The sequence below is a fragment of the Macrosteles quadrilineatus genome, unplaced genomic scaffold, assembly GCF_028750875.1.
Source record: "Macrosteles quadrilineatus isolate MER2022 unplaced genomic scaffold, UCM_ALF_1.0 Scaffold_2__2_contigs__length_208266976, whole genome shotgun sequence".
NCBI classification, from domain to species: Eukaryota; Metazoa; Arthropoda; class Insecta; order Hemiptera; family Cicadellidae; genus Macrosteles; species Macrosteles quadrilineatus.
Genome location: NW_026542595.1, coordinates 13,257,944 through 13,282,393, shown reverse-complemented (window position 1 = coordinate 13,282,393; position 24,450 = coordinate 13,257,944). Strand labels below are relative to the sequence as shown.

Below are 24,450 nucleotides of genomic sequence, written 5' to 3'. Positions count from 1 at the left end.
TATCTATTCCGGAACCTTAATACAATTTAAATAGGTACCAACAGTGCATTCTTGAGCGACGAATTAAAATACCTCAATTCTCTAATTGAGGTATGCAAATTTGAATTTCCTTTCACATTTGCATCCTATTTTAGAATTAAACATTTTGGAATATATTAGGTTTGCTAACAGTGCTGTATAACGCAGATTGTGATGTAGGCGATATTGAGATGAAGATTAAAAACAAGAAGAATCAGTTGTTACGAGGGAGTTCTCATGTCTGGTTTCGGTCATTGCACACAAGGCTGGGGCCTGCAGGGGCCTCCTATCGCCTCCCACGCCTACCTCTACCACATGACATACAGACACAGGCACTGTCGTACACAAGGCTGGGACCTGCAGGGGCCTCTAATCTCCCACACATACCTCTACCACATGACATACAGACACAGGCACTGTCGGTACACAAGGCTGGGGCCTGCAGGGGCCTCTCACCTCCCACTCATACCTCTACCACATGACATACAGACACAGGCACTGTCGGTACACAAGGCTGGGGCCTGCAGGGGCCTCTCACCTCCCACACCTACCTCTACCACATGACATACAGACACAGGCACTGTCGGTACACAAGGCTGGGACCTGCAGGGGCCTCTCACCTCCCACACCTACCTCTACCACATGACATACAGACACAGGCACTGTCGTACACAAGGCTGGGACCTGCAGGGGCCTCTCACCTCCCACTCATACCTCTACCACATGACATACAGACACAGGCACTGTCGGTACACAAGGCTGGGGCCTGCAGGGGCCTCTCACCTCCCACTCATACCTCTACCACATGACATACAGACACAGGCACTGTCGGTACACAAGGCTGGGGCCTGCAGGGGCCTCTCACCTCCCACACCTACCTCTACCACATGACATACAGACACAGGCACTGTCGGTACACAAGGCTGGGGCCTGCAGGGGCCTCTCACCTCCCACACCTACCTCTACCACATGACATACAGACACAGGCACTGTCGGTACACAAGGCTGGGACCTGCAGGGGCCTCTCATCTCCCACACATACCTCTACCACATGACATACAGACACAGGCACTGTCGGTACACAAGGCTGCAGGGGCCTCTCATCTCCCACACCTACCTCTACCACATGACATACAGACACAGGCACTGTCGGTACACAAGGCTGGGACCTGCAGGGGCCTCTCATCTCCCACACCTACCTCTACCACATGACATACAGACACAGGCACTGTCGGTACACAAGGCTGGGACCTGCAGGGGCCTCTCACCTCCCACACCTACCTCTACCACATGACATACAGACACAGGCACTGTCGGTACACAAGGCTGGGACCTGCAGGGGCCTCTCATCTCCCACACCTACCTCTACCACATGACATACAGACACAGGCACTGTCGGTACACAAGGCTGGGACCTGCAGGGGCCTCTCATCTCCCACACCTACCTCTACCACATGACATACAGACACAGACACTGTCGGTACACAAGGCTGGGGCCTGCAGGGGCCTCTCACCTCCCACACCTACCTCTACCACATGACATACAGACACAGGCACTGTCGTACACAAGGCTGGGACCTGCAGGGGCCTCTCACCTCCCACTCATACCTCTACCACATGACATACAGACACAGGCACTGTCGGTACACAAGGCTGGGGCCTGCAGGGGCCTCTCACCTCCCACTCATACCTCTACCACATGACATACAGACACAGGCACTGTCGGTACACAAGGCTGGGGCCTGCAGGGGCCTCTCACCTCCCACACCTACCTCTACCACATGACATACAGACACAGGCACTGTCGTACACAAGGCTGGGACCTGCAGGGGCCTCTCATCTCCCACACATACCTCTGCCACATGACATACAGACACAGGCACTGTCGGTACACAAGGCTGGGACCTGCAGGGGCCTCTCATCTCCCACACATACCTCTACCACATGACATACAGACACAGGCACTGTCGTACACAAGGCTGGGACCTGCAGGGGCCTCTCATCTCCCACACATACCTCTGCCACATGACATACAGACACAGGCACTGTCGGTACACAAGGCTGGGACCTGCAGGGGCCTCTCATCTCCCACACCTACCTCTACCACATGACATACAGACACAGGCACAGGCTCTGTATGCAAAGGCGTCGAGGGTATTTCCTCAAGGGGGCAAACCGGTATATGATTCTAGAGGTAGGGAAAACGTCCTTCCCTCTGCAAACAATGTTAACATCAAACTTTTTCAGAACTATTTAGACTCCTCTTTTGGTTGTTAGCTAATTTCAGTCTTTTTTCTTTTGCTTGTATTTAATTACATGTTTTGAATGATCTTATATCATTGTACAAAAATCTCATAGATTTATTTAAAACTCATTAATATGTCTACAATTTTACAAAACTGAGTTAGATTTTAATTTTGTTAATCTCAATCTGTTTACCCCCCCCCCTCGACGGACACTTATGACTGTATGCATCTACAGAATTAGCCATGAAGCGATCGTCGGTAACCTGTAGATGCCCTTGCGCTATGTTATCTGAGGTCGCAAAGTCGCGACTATTATTTGAAGAGAAAAGACATTGTTGCAAACTTGCCGACTGAACAGATGATATTGTTTTTGTCATAATGTCTGGTAACATGTTGGTGAATTTATCTCCGATTATCAAAAACCACAGAAACACTGGGCCATAATTGCTGTAACGGTTCTGCTTGTTTTGGCGGAATCAGATCGTGACCACATGAGGACAGGATGTTCATTACGATCAGCACGAGCACACTCACACACACACACATGACGTGCACTGTCCTTGGGACGGCGATGACGTAATGGCTAAACTGAAGAACCTAGGCCTAGGTACGTGGCTGGGTACTTGTAGGAAGCTCCAGGTAAACAAACACTCGCTTGAACCTCAAGGTTTTAGTGCTTTTTGACTAAGCGCCGCCAATCAAAATTTGATGACGCAAATTTTATAATTGGAAATGCATCCGAATGTAAAAATGTAACACTAGTTTTCTATGGATTCAATACATACAATACCGAACAATATACATACATATACATACATTGCTATCCGGGTAACATGATACATGAATCAACATCGGGGACAAGCTTTGTCTCTGCCTATCACTAATTTGGGAATGGAACTCTTTATTTAGTTTGAGATTAAGATATGCACATCACATCGCCTGTTGTATGCTATTTGTAATAAATAAAATCGCTTAAACTATCAGGGAAATTATTCATGATCTTTTTGCAAGACTGGTTAGACGTGTGTTCAACTTATATGCCTCGGCCAATAACAGTTCATTGTTGGCGGTTCAATTATCCTATTAACCTTTATTCGTAGTTCTGCAATTGACAATACAACAAAGACGGTTTCCTATGATAACTCCGCAGTACTCAATATAAGATAACAATGATAGCTCAAGATAATAGAAATGTTTTACAGTCTTAAAGGTCAATTCCTCAGTGGGTTTCCCATCAACGTGAATTGTTTAAAGAAAATTTGCCTGTATTTTAAAACGTTTTTATAAACTCGCTTTCTTGTCCGGTACAAATAACTTCCCGATGAGCTAGAGAGTTGAAACTTGAAACATAACCCAAAAATGTATGACAATGCAATATTAAATCATTTTATTTTCATTTTAGAGATAATAAGGGTTTGGTTATGTATTAACAGCCCATATAAAATAGATTTTACATATTTACACATTAAAGTAGAAAATTATTTATAAATAAAATACATTTTAAAATACCACGTTTTTAAACGCACTTAAATAAAAGTATAAAATAATGTATAAATATGTGGACAGAATAAATACTTGTAAGATTTAAAACAAAAACGTGGGGTGCATGCAATAGATAATAATAGTTCAACAGGTGAAGGTGCATGCGCCTCACGTTTTTCGTTTTAAATCTTACAAGTATTTTCTACTTTTTAGTGCGTTTAAAAACGTGGTAATTAAAAAAAGTGTTTTTATTTATAAATTATTTCTACTTTAATGTGTAAATATGTTAAATCTATTTAGTCAAATCTATGATATTAATAAAGTTTACTTTCAAACTATGTTCATAATTGTCAGATAAGTGGACAAGTTTGGGATATTCAGCTAGTTATCAATACATCGCAAATGCAGCAATCTCTTCTGTAGCATTCCAAGAGTGATGAGTGACTCAGTGATGGGTCATCGATGATCTTTAACAACACTACGATTCTAACTGATTCAGAGTAACAAGTTGTACGATAAGACCATAATGTGTCAGACAATATGAACGTTGTTCTGTACATGATGAGATCTTCGTATTAATAATATGAAAACAACAACGATAAACTCAATAACAAAGATGTATGTTTGTACACTTTTCTAAGGCTATGAATTACTTCTGGGGGTATAATAATAGCAAAACTAGAATAAAATCCAGTGCTGGCACTTCTATTTCTCTAGTTCTACATTCAGATATTGATCTGTAGCAAGACACACCCTGCGGAGACGAGAAGTCTACGGTTTTGTGTTTGCCTCTTGTTGACCTACAATCTCGTTTGGGTTGAAATTGTCAGGACGTGTTGATGTTTTAAACAAAACTGAGACGATTTGTTTAGTTTATTTGTTAGCTTGAAAAACCTATGAAATATATTGCAGCTTACACGCCGTACCAATATTGTAACCCCACAATCCGGATGTAAAATCTTCCGATTATGTTGTCACTAGAGTAATTCACCACAGAACAATGAGTAAGCCTATATGATAAAGTATTTAAGCAGTCATGGGTCTCTAATAAATTTACTTGTTGAATGACACGTTGCATTTGTTTGTTTTGCTGTATGTGAGCAAAGTTAGTTGAATATATTATTTTACCTGCTAGATGCGTAATGCTATCACAATAGGGTCACAGGGTCCAAAGACCAAACATACTGTCACATTATAAGTACCGGTACGTGTTTACTAACAGTAATTACGCCATAGCTCAGGAAGAAACGTGCTAAAAGAGGCCCAGTTAACTTTATCGGGGTAATCTTCATCCGTGTTATCTATTGATGAAAATGAGAAAAAAACATACTTCTTTAAGTAGGTACTTTAATTCAATGTGAATAGAATGACAAGGGATATAATGGACGCAAATCAAAACTCAAAACTATAAACAACTTCACACAGAATAACAGAGAAAGATAACGAAAGAACTACCTAATATAGGAATTCCAATTTGTTGGAACATGTTCAAGGAATATAAACAAACTCAAATATAGATGGAAGTGTTTTTCAATAAAAGTAAAGTATTTATTTAATCCGAGTGAATAGTGTTTTTCACGCCATGTATACATTGTTGAGACTAGTAGCAAAACAAGAACTGTACCTTGTTAAGTTTTCTCGTTATAGTTTTACATTTAAGAACTTTTTTATACAGATATTTGTAACATGAATACTTTTTACCGAGGTCAAAGGTTGTTATCGTTATCTCTTAATAAATGACGTGCGTTCTGCTCTTACCGGATCTCGCGCTCTGTTTTTTCTTCCTCAGGTTTGCTGTCGATTTCCTGCATCTTGTCGTAGAACTGTCTCCACATCTGGTCCTCCATGGCTATGGTTGTCACACTCCACGGGACGGTATGGTATGGTATGGTACACAGTGATAGCTCGGCCGCGGACACACTGACTGGTACTGGTACCATGGACCATTCTACCCCCTCCCTCCCCCAGCTATGACTCATGGTCGCATCAGCACTACTGTATAACCTCCGCAAATACACCAGGAAAGCCAGCATTGCGGTTAACACTTTGGTAAAATATTGGTTAAAGTGATTTAACAGAGTAAATTTTTCGTTCGTTAAACTATACATTTTAATAATGCGTATTACGGTTTTCCTTCACTCTCTAAGTTTAATAATCAATTAAAAACATATTAGTACAAATTCTATAATTATTTAATTAAGTTTTGTACAATGGCTATTAAGCTATAAAATACAGGGTTATTACAAATGATGTTCCTGATTTTGATTATAAATATTAATGGGTTAATTTGTTTCAAGACTATTTTAGTTGGTACCATTGGAAAGAAAAACTCATAAATTTTCATTTACATTGGTTTAGGTGCATATCAGCTGTTTGTCAAGTCAATTGTTGTAAGTGTTGTGTAATGGCTGAATTTGAAGGCAGGAAAGCTTTTTGCCAGTTGGAATATTACATTAACCAATCTGTTATTAGTGTGCAACGACACTTTAGAACCAGGTTTAACTATTATCCTCCTAGTAACCACTATATTGGCAAGTGACAGTTGATATTTAAGAGAAATGGCTGCATTTGAATGTTACTTGTGGTAGGGCTGAACTTAACAATGTGCTGCCTGAGATATGGAACGAGCTCGGTGGTCCGAATAATGACACACCCCTGAACTTTCCTACAAGATCTCCGGACACCCCCTGATTTTTTTCTTGTGGGGACACATCAAAGATAAGGCGTACACACCACTATTATCAGATAGCATACTTGAGATCCAGCAACGGATTACCAATGCTATCGAAACAATAGACCTAGACACACTTTTCAAAGTCTAGCAAGAGCTTGACTACTTTATTGTCATCTGTCATCAGAAGGGGTTCCCGTATCGAGCATTTACAGTTCTGTGTATCTGTGTCGAAACTTTTTGAGTTTTTCAAAAGTTGTAACCATTTTATTTCTTTGTATAACAAATATAACTATATTTTATGTATGTATGAAATCATGAACATCATTTGTAATAACCCTAAAAACATCAAAATTCTAAATTTGTTAACCTGCTAATTATTGAGGTATAGCCTCTATGCGCAAACTCAATCCAGTGAAAACTTAATTTGCACAATTATTCAGGTACCCAATTAAGATCTATTAGAATCACTTTATAGATGTAAAAAGTAAATAATGTAAATACTGTAATTAGAAACACTCAATGTATCGATATTAAACATTTAAGTAACGAAACTGTGTAATTTATTGGTATACTTACAAACAACTTTTTTTGTTTTCCTTTGCAAACGTGCATTTTTCCCCTAAACACATCTGTTACCCCCCTTAACATGACCAACTGCCCCCTCCCAACTACTGCTAACAATCGGTCATGCAATAGCCTCGAGCTATCAACAATACAACGCGATCTCGCGAACATTCACTTGGAAACTCGCCACCTTGACCTGAGCTACACAGATCGTAAACCACAACTAAGACAGTCAATGATGATCATTATATATTATTTGGTGCCAGTATACCAAGAGGCCGAAAATGAAGTCAGCATTTTATCTTTAACCGGAGTTTAGGTTTTCAAATTCAACTAATGTCGGTTCATAGTCGGGAAAAATTAATGAAAATGGAGAAAATCAAGGAAAAATAACCTCTTATTTATGTGTTTAATTGATTCGAGACAACAGAAAGATGAGAAGAATGAAAAACGTCAAACTCAAAATGTCAATGCTTCAAAATCAAATTAATTTTATGTTCGTTTTAGGATACAGTATAACGTAGAACAATAAGGATTTACAAGTATTTTGCCTAAATGCAGAGCACGAGTATGTACACAAATGGTGTTTCTTAAAATATAGGTAGTTTCAAAGTATACAACATAGCAAAATGGAATGAAAGAGGGCTTAAAACTATTAATAGTTGGATTTATTTTATTTTATAACTTCTATTGCCAATGGGAATTTAATTAAAAAAAAAACCCAATCTTTTTATCTCTATTTCACTCAGTAGCATAATATTAATATTTAAATACACTAATTCGTGGGTATGCAACCCAATTGATGTAGTTAAGGTAAACTGATGTAATCTTGGTTAAAATTCCCAAGAGATACTCCAAAATGTTTGGAAAGCCTCGGGAGTGTATCAAGACTTTGTGGTCTAGATAAGGTAATCACTGTTATTTTTCTGTAAGTCGTACTTTATTCGAATTCTACATCTTTTTGGATATCCGTAGCACATCATGAATGTAAGATAGTGTATTGGTGATCAATGCATAAATAAATAATACTGATAGTTTTTAGTCAATGTATTCTGGTAAATTTTTTTATAGAAGTTTTAATTTGATAAGCCTAAACCCTGAGGGTGAGCTAAATTTAATTTACTCTTCAGAACAAAAGCTTTATTAGAGAATATCACTGTTATTGTAAAAACTATTTTAATTCCAGTTGATTTTCAATTTAATCGTCCAGAGCAATATTTCCTAAATTCTTTAGCCTATGTGGTGAGTTTGTAATGGAATAAATATCTATAGTGGGTAACTGCAAGTTTCAGCTGTTCTTTCTGTCAGTCAAATTTAATAAAACTAGTGTCCCTGTTGCTCGAATTCGAGCAATTGCTAAGTAAATATTTGTAGCAAACTGTTATAATACTATATTAGCAAACTTATTGACTGTTTAGGATTAACCTATGCTCTTCTTCTCACTTTTGATTTCTGACAACAGCTGGAGTTTCATAACAATTTTTGTTTCCAATGTTAATCTTATGGAGAAATACGAAACTTTAAAGGGCTCCAGGGCCTCACTCTCTCATTATTTCCCTAAAAAGAAAGTTTCCTGCACAACTTCATGCTACGCTCTTTCCAATGACACCAAAAACATGACAATCGGTTCAGTAGTTTCTGAGGAGTAATTGTCACAAAAATCCTGCTTGCGTATTAAATAAGTACTAGTGTACATGTTGCTCGAAATCGAGCAATTGCAAATAAGTACAGGAGTTATTTATAAACAAATAACTTGTTTAAAAACTAAAACGGTCATAATTTCCGATGATTTTAAAAGAGACAACTAAAAGATTAATAACTAATAGGAATACTCACAATTTACATAACAGTCCTATTCCAGTTTAAAGGGCTAATTTTTAACAATCAAACTGTCCATGGACGGGAAAAGGTAAGCTTACAATTTAAGTCAACGTAAAAAGGTTGTCAGCTTTTATAAAGTACCGTACCTAAGTTTTTTAGCCAATTTGTAGACATTAAGGTGTAGGCTACTTTAAACTCTACATGACAGAGTTAGGCAAACACTGGCAGAACTCTGAAATGGTGTTATTTATCATAGGCTTACTCATATGCCAAATCCTTAAAATAAAAATTCTATAATTAATAACTTATATCATTAAACACAAACCAACATCTTTTTTAACATTTGTAATACAACATATAGATAATTTACACATTGACTGTTTACAATTAACATATCCTCTTTTACTCACTATTAATTTTTGGAACGGGAAAAATCTGTTTCATAATCATTGACATGGATTTATAATAAATAATCTATCATAAAGTTTAAGATTAAATAAACCTGCCACATAGTTGTTTTATTTTTTTTTTAGATCAGCTGGCTGAAATTGTTAAATAGGCATTTGACAGTTCTGGTTGTTTACATTTAAATGTCAAAGCAAATGTAAACATTGTGAATTTTCTCCTGCTTCCATGGAGACCAATTATTAATATTGAATTTCTGACAACAGCTGGAGTTTCAAAACAATTTTTGTTTCCCATGTTAATCTTATGGAGAAATACGAAACTTTAAAGGGCCCCAGGGCCTCACTCTCTAATTATTTCCCTAAAAAGAAAGTTTCCTGCACAACTTCACGATACGCTCTTTCCAATGACACCAAAAACATGGCAATCGGTTCAGTAGTTTCGGAGGAGTAATTGTCACAAAAATCCTGCTTGCGTATTAAATAAGTACTAGTGTACATGTTGCTCGAAATCGAGCAATTGCAAATAAGTACAGAAGTTATTTATAAACAAACAACTTGTTTAAAAACTAAAACAGTCATAATTTCCGATGATTTTAAAAGAGACAACTAAAAGATTATTAACTAATGGGAATACTCACAATTTACATAACAGTCCTATTCCAGTTTAAAGGGTTAATTTTTAACAATCAAACTGCCCATGGATGGGAAAAGGTAAGCTTACAATTTAAGTCAACGTAAAAAGTCTGTCAGCCTTTATAAAGTACCGTACCTAAGTTTTTTAGCCAATTTGTAGACAATAAGGTGTAGGCTACTTTAAACTCTACATGAAAGAGTTAGGCAAACACTGGCAGAACTCTGAAATGTTGTTATATCATAGGCTAACTCATATGCCAAATCCTTCAAATAAAAATTCTATAATTAATAACTTATATCAATAAACACAAACCAACATCTTTTTAAAAATTTTTAATACAACATATAGATAACTTACTCATTGACTGTTTACAATTAACATATCCTCTTTTTCTCACTATTAATTTTTGCAACGGGAAAAATCTGTTTCATAATCATTGAAATAGATTTATAATAAATAATCTATCATAAAGTTTAAGATTAAACAAACCTGCCACATAGTTTTTGTTTTATTTTTTTGGATCAGCTGTCTGAAATTGTGAAATAGGCATTTGACAGTTCTGGTTGTTTACATTTAAATGTCAAAGCAAATGTAAACATTGTGAATTTTCTCATGCTTCCATGGAGACCAATTATTAATATTGAATTTCTGACAACAGCTGGAGTTTCAAAACAATGTTTGTTTCCCATGTTAATCTTATGGAGAAATACGAAACTTTAAAGGGCCCTAGGGCCTCACCCTCTAATTATTTCCCTAAAAAGAAAGTTTCCTGCACAACTTCAGGTTACGCTCTTTCCAATGACACCAAAAACATGTCAATCGGTTCAGTAGTTTCGGAGGAGTAATTGTCACAAAAATCTTGCTTGCGTATTAAATAAGTATAGATAGATAATATAGATATAGATTATTATTTTTCAAATTGAATTGGTTTGTATGTAATCCCTAAAATGGCATGATTGCAGATCATGATAAGCGTAAGTAAACAACAATTCAAGTTCGTAAATGTAGCTAAATAAAAATAAGTAGTTGAGTAAATACAAATTAGGATTTCTTACAATTTCGCTTTTAAAACATATTGTGTGTTCTTTAACCACCAAAACTATAGACGCAAACATTTCCGGTAGATATTAAGTGGACGTTTAAAGTTCTGTTTGATTGCTGGATACTAAAATAACGATGGCGATTTTATTATATCATGTTGATATGCTAAAGCTTTAACTAACCCATTGAGCTGTATCGCTGTATGGATATGAATGAAGGTTGGTCCCATCGACGTGAGATTGTGATATGTAAAGTTCCTGTCACGACATCAAGCAACATCTGAACAGCCAAGAGTGGCAAGTGGCATGGCTGTAGTGAAGGCGCTGACGTCCGCGTCCCATACCTTTTTTTGTCCTAGGACGCTAGGCTCGAGCCCGGAATTGTTTTCCACATTACTTTAGGCTATTCCTAGGGGTTGCGGCATTATCATGGTGATCGGTGGGATTTGAACCCGGGACCTCGGACACCGAAGCCCCGCGCTCGACCACCAGACCAGCTCGCTCCACATTAAAAATATAATACAAATCCTAAATCTTAACAGATGGACTTGATAAACTAATTAATCAAGAATAAAAATACTATAGTCCTTGGAATAAAAGAAATTTCATAAATTTATTAGCATCGCAATTATATTGTGTCTATACATTCTATAATTAAAAGTTTACATAAGATTTGTTATGAAACGCAGCTGTTACCATAACTTTAACTTTCTCCCTCCTATACATTGTATATTATAGATATAGCATTGTTTTCGTGTTGTTTTCTAGAGTGAAAATAACCGTTTTGCGGCTCATTGTTCCCAAAAAACTAAAAAGTGTTTTCGTCATAATGCAACAAAAACAGCCGTTTTCAATGCATATGCGTTGCGGGTCTAAAGTAGCTATTTTACTCTATGGGGATTAAAAATCATTTTTAGTCCCATACCATAGACTCAACACAACTCACAAGTGGACTTCTCTCTCGTCCCGTTGCAAATTTTGAAGCTCGTTTTTCGCGTCTGGTTCGTGTCTGATTTTGTTTCTATTATTTTATATTAGGATTAATTTAATGATTTGTGCTTTACTGTTTGCTTATGTAGCTATGGGACGAGTTATTGTTTATTTGTTATTGTTTGATCGTTTTATTAGAGAATTTCCCATATATGGAATAAGCTATTACGTAGGTCTCATGGTAAGAATTGGACCCGGGACCGATTTTCTTTTTCGTTTTGAGGTCCTTAGAGACCAAAAACACTATCCGTTCAAGTTTATATTATATCAAAGATAATGGGTGGTGTGAATAAAAACTAGTATTTGCTTAAACTAAGGTGATTTCAAGTATATTCTAAGTTCTAGGTGAATAAAAATAGTCAGAATATACTACCCCTAGTAAATTCTAAGATCACCAAATGACTAGAATATTCTAACCTTTGTAGGTGAATAAACGCTAGTTTTTACTAGCCAAGGTTAGTATATTCTTAAAGATTTTTAAGCTAGGGGTAGGCAGGCTAACTTTCTAGTGACGGAGGCCAAAGTAGGGTTGTCATTCAGTCATGGCTATGTTTATGATAGAAAAACGCATTGTGATAGACGTGAGTTAGATGTAGATATGTAAAGCAGCTTATGCGTTTTACTAGTAAAAACATGGATGTTACAACAAGTGAATTTTTTAAACTGCTGTAGCAGTACTAAACGTTGAAGTTCCGCAAGTGATCTTTGGTTTCATCTGTTTTATATTAGTTTTTCTTTTGTTTTCCTCATTTAACATTTTTCTTTGAACCCCTCCAATTCACCAGTGAAGGAAACAGAAGGTCCTTAGAGTGGGTATCCTTCATTTTCTGCGTGTCTCTTAATGCCCACTGAAATGGAACCGGTAACTTTACTAAACACGTCTTTTCTTCCTGATTCATATCTAGAAATTCATTTTCCTAGTCTTTCGGCTTGATGGCTTTGTTTCCCGTAGCTTTCATATCCGTCTTCTTTTTCAAACAGTTTTAATATTATTTATGAGTTTTTTTTTACTTGTGCCTCAGTAATAACCTTTCCTAATACATTGCAAAACTTTTTGGTTAATAAGGACAAGGCTTTAGTTTTTGTTTGCATTTTTTATTTATACAAGCCAATATAACTATTGTTTAACGATTTTTACCAGCAATGCCCGATCAACGTTAGTACATGGGTATCTTCACTTGCAGACAAATAAAGCTAGACTGAGGTGTAGTGTGTGAAAACAAAGTGTAGTGTGTGAATGAAAACAAAGGGCACCAAGGCGGGTGATATGTTCAGAAATGAAAGTTTGTGTCATCTTAGTATTTTCTAGGCCTGGTTTACTCTAACCTGTTAGAATATACTAGGATTCGCCAAATGACCCAAGTATATTCTAACTAGTTTTAGCAAATTTTTATTCACCTAGTTTTGAGAATTAGCTAAAACTAGTTAGAAAATACTAATAAGAATATACTAGTTTTATTCACTCCACTGAACACCATTGGTTCCTTATTTAATGATATTTAAACTAGCAGTTATACCCGTGCCTTACAACGGGGTCAGTATGCAAAAGAGACAATGTTCAATGGTTCTTTGGAAATCCTTCACTTTTACAATTTAATTTACAAACGAAATTGAACTGTATAACTTAACTTGATAATAGTATGTTGTTTTTGTTACCTAAGACTGTAAACATTTATCTGGATACAAAATCAATGATAGATCTTAAGGTATAGCCAAATAACATGTCGAATGGTTTTTATTTTATTGTAAACGAAAAGCAATCACTAGTTACAAACCTGTCTGTAGTGTAATTTTCTGACATATTTTAGTCAAATTGTAATCAGTAGGGATGGACGAGATTGAATTTTTAGTTCGAGACGAGACGAGATTTTTTATTTCTCATAAAAAATAAGAACGCCTTCGCAAAGGAAACGCAACTACAACACGCTCCTGTATTGCGGGTATTGCATTGACTTTCTGCAGGCGTTTTTAATTTTTTTTATTTTTTATTCTCGTCTCGATAAAAATCTCGGCCAAAAAGAAATCTCGTCTCGTGTAACGAGATTTAAAATTTCCCGGAAATTCGCATAGTCTGCAGGTCTGCTGCGACAGGGGTTTTATTGAGCGGAGCGAGCGAAGCTCTTATACGTCGACTTTTATGCATTTCGTAATACGCAAACTCCTCCTAGACGGCTGAATCAATCGTTTTCAAATTTTGGATGGTGATAAAGACCATATCGGTGAGTGCCAACATCTATATGGCGTTAAACATAACTCTCAGGAATCCGCCCCACTGGGTCTCAAAGTTTCAATGCAATTCTTATGAAAGCAGTATTTGACACATAAACAAAAACATATGATCAGCTGTTGACTTTTGAATGCAGTAGATAAAGAAATAGCTGATAGCTTTAATTCACAGATATTAGAACAGAAACTGTATGGATCATAAATATAATCAAATGACGACACTAGCTTGAGGTCCGTGACATAGGAAGTGCTAAAGGAAGTACTAAAGGTGAGCAGTCTGGAGTGTGGAAACTGTTTATGACGATTATATTTAGGTATCTGCATTCCAAAAACTATAAGGGAAGGGAGGAAAACGGGTCCACGACGTAGGAAGTGATAAAAGAATTAATCAAGGTGAGTAAAAGTAGTCCGGAGTGTGGGATCTGCTTATGACCATTATATTAAGGTATCTGTAATCCTATGATGCTATGGGAAGGGAGGGAAACAGGTCCGCGATGTAGGAAGTGGTGAAGGAAGTAGTAAAGGCGAGCAGTCCGGAGTGTGGGAACTGTTTATGACGATTAGAATAAGGTATCTGCAATCATAAAATGCTGTGGGAAGGGAGGAAAACAGGTCCACGACGTAGGAAGTGGTGAAGGAAGTAGTCAAGGCAAGCTGTCCGGAGTGTGGGAACTGTTTATGACGATTATATCAAGGTATCTGCAATCCTAAAATGCTATGGGAAGGGAGGTAAACAGGTCCGTGACGTAGGAAGTGATGAAGGAAGTAGTAAAGGCAAGCAGTCTGGAATGTGGGAACTGTTCATGACGATTAGATTAAGGTATCAACAAACATAAAATGCTATGGGAAGGGAGGAAAACGGGTCCGCGACGTAGGAATGATGAAGGAAGTAGTCAAGGCGAGCTGTCCGGAGTGTGGGAACTGTTTATATCTCAGACATTAGATTAAGGTACACACATTAAGGACATTAGATTAGATTAAGGTATCTGCAATAAAAAATGCTATGGAAAGGGAGGGAAACAGGTCCGTGGCGTAGGAAGTGGCGAAGGAAGTATTCAAGGCAAGCTGTCCGGAGTGTAGGAACTGTTTATGACGGTTAGATCAAGGTATCTGCAATCCTTAAATGCTATGGGAAGGGGGGAAAACGGGTCCGCGACGTAGGAAGTGATAAAGGAAGTAGTCAAGGCGAGCTGTCCGGAGAGTGGGAACTGTTTTTGACGATTAGATCAAGGTATCTGCAATCATAAAATGCTATGGAAAGGGAGGGAAACAGGTACGTGGCGTAGGAAGTGGCGATGGAAGTAGTAAAGGCGAGCAGTCCGGAGTGTTGGAACTGTTTATGACGATTAGATTAATGTATCTGCAATCATGAAATGCTATGGGAAGGGAGGAAAACGGGTCCGCGACGTAGGAAAGGATGAAGGAAGTAGTCAAGGCGAGCTGTCCGGGGTGTGGGAACTGTTTATGACGATTGGATTAAGGTATCTGCAATTATAAAATGCTGTAGGAAGGGAGAAAAACAGGTCCACGATGTTGGAAGTGATGAAGGAAGTAGTCAAGGCAAGCAGTCCGGAGTGTGGGAACTGTTTATGACGATTAGATCAAGGTATCTGCAATCCTAATATGCTATGGGAAGGGAGGTAAACAGGTCCGTGACGTAGGTAGTGGTAAAGGAAGTAGTAAATGCGAGCAGTCTGGAGTTTGGGAACTGTTTATGACGATTAGATTATGGGATCTGCAATCCTAAAATGCTATGTGAAGGGAGAGAAAAGGTCCGAGATGTATGAAGTGGTAAAGGAAGTAGTCAAGGTGAGCTGTCCGAAGAGTGGGATCTGTTTATGACGATTAGATTAAGGTATCTACAATCTTAAAATTCTATGGGAAGAGAGGGAAACATGTCCGCGACGTAAGAAGAGGTGAAGGAAGTAGTAAGGTGAGCAGTGTGGAGTGTGGGAACTCTAAACCGTTTGTAGCGGTTTGATTAATGTATCTGCAACGCTGAAATGCTATGAGAAGGGGTGGAAGCATCCCCACGACATAGAAATGGTGAAAGAAGTAGTAAAGACTAGCAGTGTGGAGTGTGGGGAATGTTTGTGGCAATTAGATTAATGTATCTAAAATACTAAATTGCTATGGAAAGTGATGAAAACAGGTCCACGATGTAGGAAATGGCTTAGAAAGTAGTTTACGTATGAGCATAGTGTGAAAACCGTCTATGGCAGTTAGATTGATGTATCTTTAATCCAAAAATGCTATGAGAAGGGAAGGAAACAAGTCCATGACGTAGGTAATGGTGAAGAAAGTAGTAAGGCTTGCAGTGCAGAGTGTGGGAACTGTCTTTGGCAATTACATTAATGTATCTGCAATCCTAAAATGCTATGGGAAGAGAGGGAAATAGGTCCTCGACCTAGGGGGTGGTGAAGGAAGTAGTAAAGGCGAGCGTATTGAGTGTGGGAATGGATTAATGTATCTGCAATGCTAAAACACTATGGGAAGAGACTGTAGACTGTAGGTTAAAATAATTACGAAGCACGAATCGATACATATTTCGATACATGCAATCGTTTATAATAGTACTAGTGAACCCGTGCGGCTCAACGCGCCGCAAAAATACATACATGAATTTAGAAAACAAATTCATACTGTCATATATTGACTCTGAGTCGAAAATAAAATACAGTAATGAATGAAGCCTTAGAAGGAAAGCAGTCCATCAATTTTCTAGCTCCATATGTCTTATATTTAGTAAATTAATAAGCTATCAAGTATTTCATAGTTATTTTAAGATTTTATAACACATTTAATAAAACATTTTAATAAAACCAATATGTAGCATATTTGAAGAACATAAAAATGCTTCTTGAAGAAACCCCTTTTAAAAATAAACACAAAAAAACCTATTTTATTGACAACAGTACTTCCTTGAATTAACTTAACTAAGTTTTTATATGTGAAATCACCTTCAGGAAGATTACCCTGGTCAGAATTTTCCGTGATGAATATGTGTACACCATCAAATATGTAGCCCTACTTAAAGCAACACATAGTTGCCCATGACTGAAAACTGGTCTGGGCAAGAACAGTACTACTCTTTTAAGTGATTGCCCTTGTGCTTTATTGATTGTCATTGCAAATGACAAAGCTTATGGAAATTGGCATCTTCCCATTTTAAATGTTAAGTTTGTTTCCGACGGGCACATTTTTATTCTCGGAATCAAAATGTGTCCCCCCGCTTGTTCTAGTTAGGACTTTCAAACACACACATTCTATTAAATTGTTACCGGTAACCATTTTGGTCACTTGGAGCCTTGTTCCATTAATGAGGCTCTTTGGTGTATTGATATTCCTCATCAATAAAACCACACTACCCCCTTGTTTAAAATCAATCTGTGCCTTGGCAATCCACTGACCTCTATATTGTTTAAAAACTCTGTTGGACATTCTAGATGTGTGTTTAAATTATCTGCAAGCAAACTATCAATGCTTTCGTACACCTTGGGCTCACCTGGCAATTTATCCAAAACTTTGTTGTTGATCAAACCACAGACACTGTTTTTGGAGCTAAAATAGCTTTGTCTTTTATTTGACCATTTTGTATACTTTCAACGACGTTTGGGTGGATGAAATCAACAGGGCATCCAACTCCAAGCAATCTTGCTGGCAAAATAAGGAATCAATTAGCTTTAGCCTATTTTGACTCTTTTATTTTCTACTTATGCATGTATTGCTTCATGAAGGTTCATATAGCTCTGCTCGAAGTTTTGGCTGTTCCCTAAACCGAGACGTTCACCTTCAATTCTCATAAAAATTTCAACTATATATTGAAGTGTAACCTTACCACAACAGCAGAATACTGAAGTCTAAGAGATAGCCTGTGGGCCGCGAACTGCTAATGTGTAACAGTGTTCCAGTGTGTAGTTGCCCGATCAATCAGTGTGTAAGGCTATTGGATCAAGACCTGAAGAGTGTACAGCCAAATCTTCTAAGGTTCCACTTTTAGGATACACAACAATTAATAAAAAAACATATTTTTGTATAGAAACAAACTTGAAGTAGAGGATTTGTTTTGTTTTGATTTATAAATAAATTGTCTGGTAGATCAGCTGTTTCATGTCAAATTAATGATTGTCAAAGATTTGTGATTTTGAATGTTACAGTACAGTTTTGTAAATCATGGTAACTTATTCTCAACTAAATTTTACTATTCTTCACGTTAAAATAAAGTAGTATGATCCATTAGGAGTACACTTTAAGGTATCCAAAACATGATTAAACTTAATATACATTTACAGGTATAATACACACCGATTTCTTATGTAGTAGACTTTGACTATTTTCAACCAAAAACATATGTTGTTATAAATAAAAATTATCTCCCATGTTATCCTTATGGAGAAAAAACTGACTTTAAGGGCCTCTGACGCCCTTACCAACGACTTTATAAAAAATCTAATATCGTTGGGCACAACTACACGTTTTAACCTTTATTTTGAGACCTCAAACGTCAAAATCGGGCGAATAATAACAGAGGAGTTTGATTAACAAAAAACGGCTTAGCCTATTATATATATAGATAGATAGATAGATATATTTTACAACTGAGTTGACAACAGCTGATTTCTACTCCATAGAGGATAAAAACTATTTTTACTTCCTAAAGAGTAAAAATTCTACTTTAGGCCCGCAACGCATGCATTAAAACGACTGGTATTACTGCAGTATGACCAAAACAATATAATATAAACCCTTGATGACTCCGCTCACTTTTGTGGATGCCTCTGCGAACGCCACCTAGTATTACTGTTTACACAAAAATATATCTTAAAAATCCCATAAAACTCAGGATAAGAGCCTAGGTTGATACGGCAATGATTATAGAATCTTAATTATTTCCTATATACGTGAATTATTCCTTTTACAATAAATTATTCCCTGTAAAATATGATTACAGTATTTCACAAATATTTAATATCAGCTATTTTTAATATCCCGAACTTAACTTGTTGTTTCATAATCTATATATATAAAATCCAATGTATGTTTGTATATTTGGATATTTGTATGTTTGTCCTTTATGGACTCCAAAACCGCTCGACAGATTGTAATGAAACTTTCAGGCATTATTAAGCATTATTCAAGGATGGTTTGTGTGAAGTTTGGTGCAGATCCGTCAAAAGGGCTCTGCCCCAGTGGCTCTGGAGTTTCCCATGTTAATCTTATGAGTACTCATATTTAAATGGAATTAAAGAATCTTAACAGCTGGTTCAACTAAACTATCTGATTCTGTGATGTTCAATAGCATTAAAAAGTTAATAGGTTCATCAACAGGGTGCAGCACTATATTTTTTTTAATTTATGAGAACAGCTAATTTGCAACCAAAAGGTGAGTGAGCGTAGCGAACTAGCTAACCTGTAGGCAAGTGAGCGCAGCGAACGAGCTCCAACCTAAAGGTGAGTGAGCGTAGCGAACGAACTTCAACCAGGACGTGATTAAGCCATGCGAACGAGCTCATCTTGAAAATGTACGAGCATGTGACATAAAACCACAATAGGACAGGACTACGTCTGTCGGGCCAGCTAGTATTTAATATTTTGTTCATAATTTTCTTAGAACAGATTGTAAAGTAAACAAATAAAAATATAAAAAAATCACAAATAGAACAGACTCAGTATACATCATGAACCTAAACAAACAAAGTAGACTATTTTCCTTCCAACATGGACTGAAAGAATGCTATACTAATGAAATGACATTAACATATGGTTTGACAGATCCATTTAAATTATGTTACATTCGGGCGAGTGACATCATTATTTGTTATTTATGTCCCTTTATTTATGCCCCAGATACCTTTTCTGTTTTAATATTCGTGTAGTATTAATATGTTCGAACCAGCTGTGTGGAATTGTGAAATTAAAATTGACTAGTGAACCTGTGCGGCTCAATGCCCCGCAAAAAACATATGAATTTAGAAAACAAATTCATCGTGTATAAATTGACTCGACGTCGAAAATTAAATATAGTAATAATAAAGCCTTAGAAGGGAAGCAGTCCAGCCATTTTCTAGCTGTATGTGTATTATATTTAGTAAATTAATAGGCTAAGTGTTCAAGGTTAAGTATGTTAGGCCTATAGGGTAGTTATTTTTTTACACATTTACAACACATTTAACAAAACATTTTATCATATCAAACCAATAGGCCTATGTAGCATATTCTGAGGGTCATAAAATGCTGCTTGAAGAAAACACTTTTAAAAATAAACACTAAAAACAATATTTTTATCACAAAAGCACTTCCATGAATACTACGATGTTAGTCTTAAAGTTACCTTCAGGAATATTATCCTGGTCAGAATTTTCTGTAATGAATATGCATATCCTATTAAAAGGAGCCTTACTTAAAACAACATAAATATATATATAGTTGTTCATGACCGAAATTGGTCTGGCTAAGAACAGTGCTGCTCATTAGTTAAAGTGTTTTTGCTGCAAATGCCAAAGATAACAGATATTAGCATCTTTCCAAAAATTAGCCTTTTTAAAATTAAAAGCTAAGTTTGTTTCAGACGGGCAAATTTTTATCCTCAAAATCAAAATATGTCCCTACTCACTTGTTCCAGTTAGGACTTAGCCTACATTCCACTTTACATTTTTGTTAACCGTTCTGATCACATGAAGCCTTGTGCCATTAATGAGGCCCTTTTTGATGCATTAATATCAATAAAACCACTGCGGTACTTTCCTGTTAAAGGGAACATTCATTATTATCGATGATTTTTTCGATGTATCGATATTTTTGTTTACCGATCCATTACATATTGACAACTGATCTAGGCTAAAATAGTCTATTATATGGATTAAGAAATGAAACTGTTCTAAGCTAACCTAACATTACCAACCAAACTTGCTGTACTATTTAAAATTTTTTTTTGATAACAGAAAAGGCAAGTTAAACATGGAATGTTACACAGCAAGTTTGGTTATGTTAGGTTATTTTTTTTTAGAACAGTTTCATTTCATTATCGTTTGTTGATACTGAACAATATTTATCGTAGTTGTCAGCTGATATGTTTCAATTTGTTAATATCGATATATCGAGAAAAAATCATCGATAATAATGAATGTTCCCTTTAACAGGAAAGTACCACCACTGCCCCCTTTTATTAGTATAATCTGTGTCTTGGCAATCCACTGACCTCTATATTTAAAAACTCAGTTGGATTTTCTAGATGGGTGTCTCCGCCTTCGTCTGTTTTCGAGGACTCACTCTTCTTCCCCTTGGCATACTGACAATTAATTACCATGTTCATGTAGTAATTCATTAAATACTGTTAGTTTTTGCAAAGAAAATTTTTGGCTTGGTGCTTTCAAAACTGTTAACTCAAAATACACCCACAAGTAAAAAAGCATCAAGTTACTGGTTAAAAGAAACTATGTTTGTGTAAAAACATTATTCACATGAAGTAGATTTTTTGTTTGATTTGTCGATCAGTTGTTAAGTTTCAAATGAATTATTAAAGTCAAAGACTTGTGAATTTAAATACATAAATTATTATAGTAAAGTTTTCTAAATCATGGTAACTTATTCTCAACTAAATTTTACTATATTTAGCATTAAAATAAAGTAGTGAGATCCATTATGAGTAAACTTTAAGGTACACAATCCTTGATTGAAATGTAGTATACATTAACAGTCATAATACACAGCAATTATTATGTAGTAGACTTTGACTATTTTCAAGTAACAAACATATGTTTCTGTAAATAAAAAGTATCTCCCATGTTATCCTTATGGAGAAATACGAAACTTTGAAGGGCCCCAGGGCCTCACTCTCTAATTATTTCCTTAAAAAGAAGGTTTCCTGCACAACTTCACGTTACGCTCTTTCCAATGACACCAAAAACATGTCAATCGGTTCAGTAGTTTTGGAGGAGTAATTGTCACAAAAAACCTGCTTGCGTATTAAATAAGTACGAGTAATGTCCAGTGGTCGAAACTCGACCAAAAATATGAAATGTACTCACTTATGTTAATGTTTCACCCCACACTGTAAATAAAACATGTGATTGGAGTTTCTTCCATTTGTTTTGATTTTCTGTTTATATTTCGTTGTTATTTCGTCACCAGCATGGCAACGCATAAGATCCATGTAAATTTTTTCAAATGTTTAAACTCATTTTTTGCGCTTATCTTTGAGCCTATTTAAATTTATAAGGGATTCTGCACACCTACAGGAAAATAGCTTTCTAACGGTATGCGTAGATTTTCCCTACGATGCACACGAGCTGAGAAAAAAGGTTTTAAAGAAACATGCTTGCCTATTAATATATAGATAGATAGATTTGGCAGTTCTGCTTGTTTACATTAAACTTTGTGGGTTTGTTCTTTGTTACCATGGAGACCAACCAATCAATATTTACTTTTAAAACTCTCACCTCAGAACTTTGAAAGCCCGCGGGGCAGAGTCCTAGGTCAATATCGAAGCGGGAATAGTTCTATACGTATCCTCGGAGCTGTAGCTTTATTTTTTCCCAATTTGAACCCAGTCGGTTCAGTAGTTTTTGAATTTATCTCATACAATCACACACAGATAGACAGACAGACAGACATACACCACATCTTCTTTATAATAGAATATAATATATAGATAGATAGATAGGCTATATATTTATTTATATATGTTATATGAGTTAGCACGATAACTCGAGCACAAATTATCCGATTTAAATCAAATTTGATATAAACGTGTAAAGCTACATTTATCCGAACGAATTCGCAAACAAGTATGATCGGACTGGGTTTATAGGGGGTTTTATGGAGTAAAAATGGATTTTCCAATTTTTTATTCTAAAAACATTAAATTTCTATTTTTTTCTAAACTACTTTTTTAGAGCTTAAAACAAATAATTTAGTATATTGAAGCGTTTTCATGCGCTTAATGATCAAGGAGAAAATTCCAAAAAACTGTAAATTTTAAATTCCGATGTTATTCCTGTGGAGAAAAAGTATACAAATCAAATTAAATCAAATCATTTTATTGAGCTAAAATTGACAATACATATTGCATTAGCTAAGTCATGGTCATACTGTTCTAGTTTACCTTTTTATGAACATTCTTTGATCAAATTATTTTTTATTTATTTTATACTATACTATTAACATTTAACTATAAAAACGCTGAGTGTATTATTTTCCCCGTAGCAGCAAACCTAAAGTACTCGATAAACTAATGTTATTTAAATAAGGAATAAATACAACATTTTTAAGGAAATATTTTAGTAAAAATTTAATTAGGCAAATGGAAATTCACGAAATTCAGCAGGTTTGCTGTGGTGGGGGTATTTGGTTAAATGATATTTTAAATGACTGAAATAACAAGAAACAAATTGTAATCATAACACGACCTCTACAGTGCACCGAACGAAAACTAAGAATAAAATTGTCTTCAGCTGATCCATGAGGATGAGAAATCTATTAGTTAAGGTAGTAAGTATGTTTAATCTATGGTGTATTATTTACAATTAGTTTGATTGTTTTGTCTGTTTACATATTTTATTTTCAGCTATTAAACCAAACACGCCACATAAAAATCCGAAGGACCATTTTGTTTATCTTTGCAAGCAAACAACAAATAACGACGAATCTGCAGAAATAGGTAAATTTTTTATACTGATACTAATTTACACGGAATAAAAACAAAAGAAATGTTTGTTAAAAAGTCATGAAACCCCACTTATAGTCCTGGATGACCAAGTAAGATCTAATCTAAGGCTATGGCTTTACGTGTACGTTAAGAACAAACATTTTAATTTTAAGGAATAGAACAATAGGCTACTAGGTTCAAACGTAACAACACACTGCTGAACTACCTTGACGAAATTCTTGATAGGTTCTGTTAAAAATATTTTAAAAACTTATTTAGTGACTTTTGAGTTCAAGAGACTTAGGAAAATGCCTATACCAACTAACAAAGAACGTACTGAGGAGCTTGACTGTTCAAAAACTTGCTTGACTGTTCAAAAACTTGCTTGACTAGCAATTCAAAACATATACCGGTATAAATATATATATATATTGGATTGGACGAAATTTATACATTTACAAACGTCATGTTTTTGTTTTCCTGTGAATAAATAATGTATTTTTTAAATAAAGTAACTAACACAAAAGTATGTTTACGAAGTAAGTATTTAGGAGTTTGGATTTCATACAAATGACAGTTACTTACCGAAGCTTCTGCAGGGTAGGTGCCATGGTAACGTATGTGTACTGTGTAGAGAGTGATAGAGTAGCCTACAGTAAGTGATAGTGTTTGTAGTGTGAAGTGTCACCACCGACTGTCAGA

At 36.2% G+C, this 24,450-nt stretch overlaps 1 protein-coding gene across 7 annotated transcripts in view; it reads right to left on the bottom strand.

Moving 5' to 3' along the window:
* Positions 1-24,450, bottom strand: part of LOC128986887 (protein unc-13 homolog 4B-like) — a 116,401-nt gene that overhangs the window by 53,560 nt on the left and 38,391 nt on the right. The window contains exon 1 of one of the 7 annotated variants that reach the window (XM_054407489.1): positions 5,505-5,670. The exons of the other annotated variants lie outside the window; for them this stretch is intronic. Within the exon in view, the coding sequence (XP_054263464.1) occupies positions 5,505-5,593 (89 nt within the window). The 5' untranslated portion in view covers positions 5,594-5,670. Of the gene's footprint in view, positions 1-5,504; positions 5,671-24,450 lie in introns of those variants that run through there. 7 annotated transcript variants of the gene reach the window in all.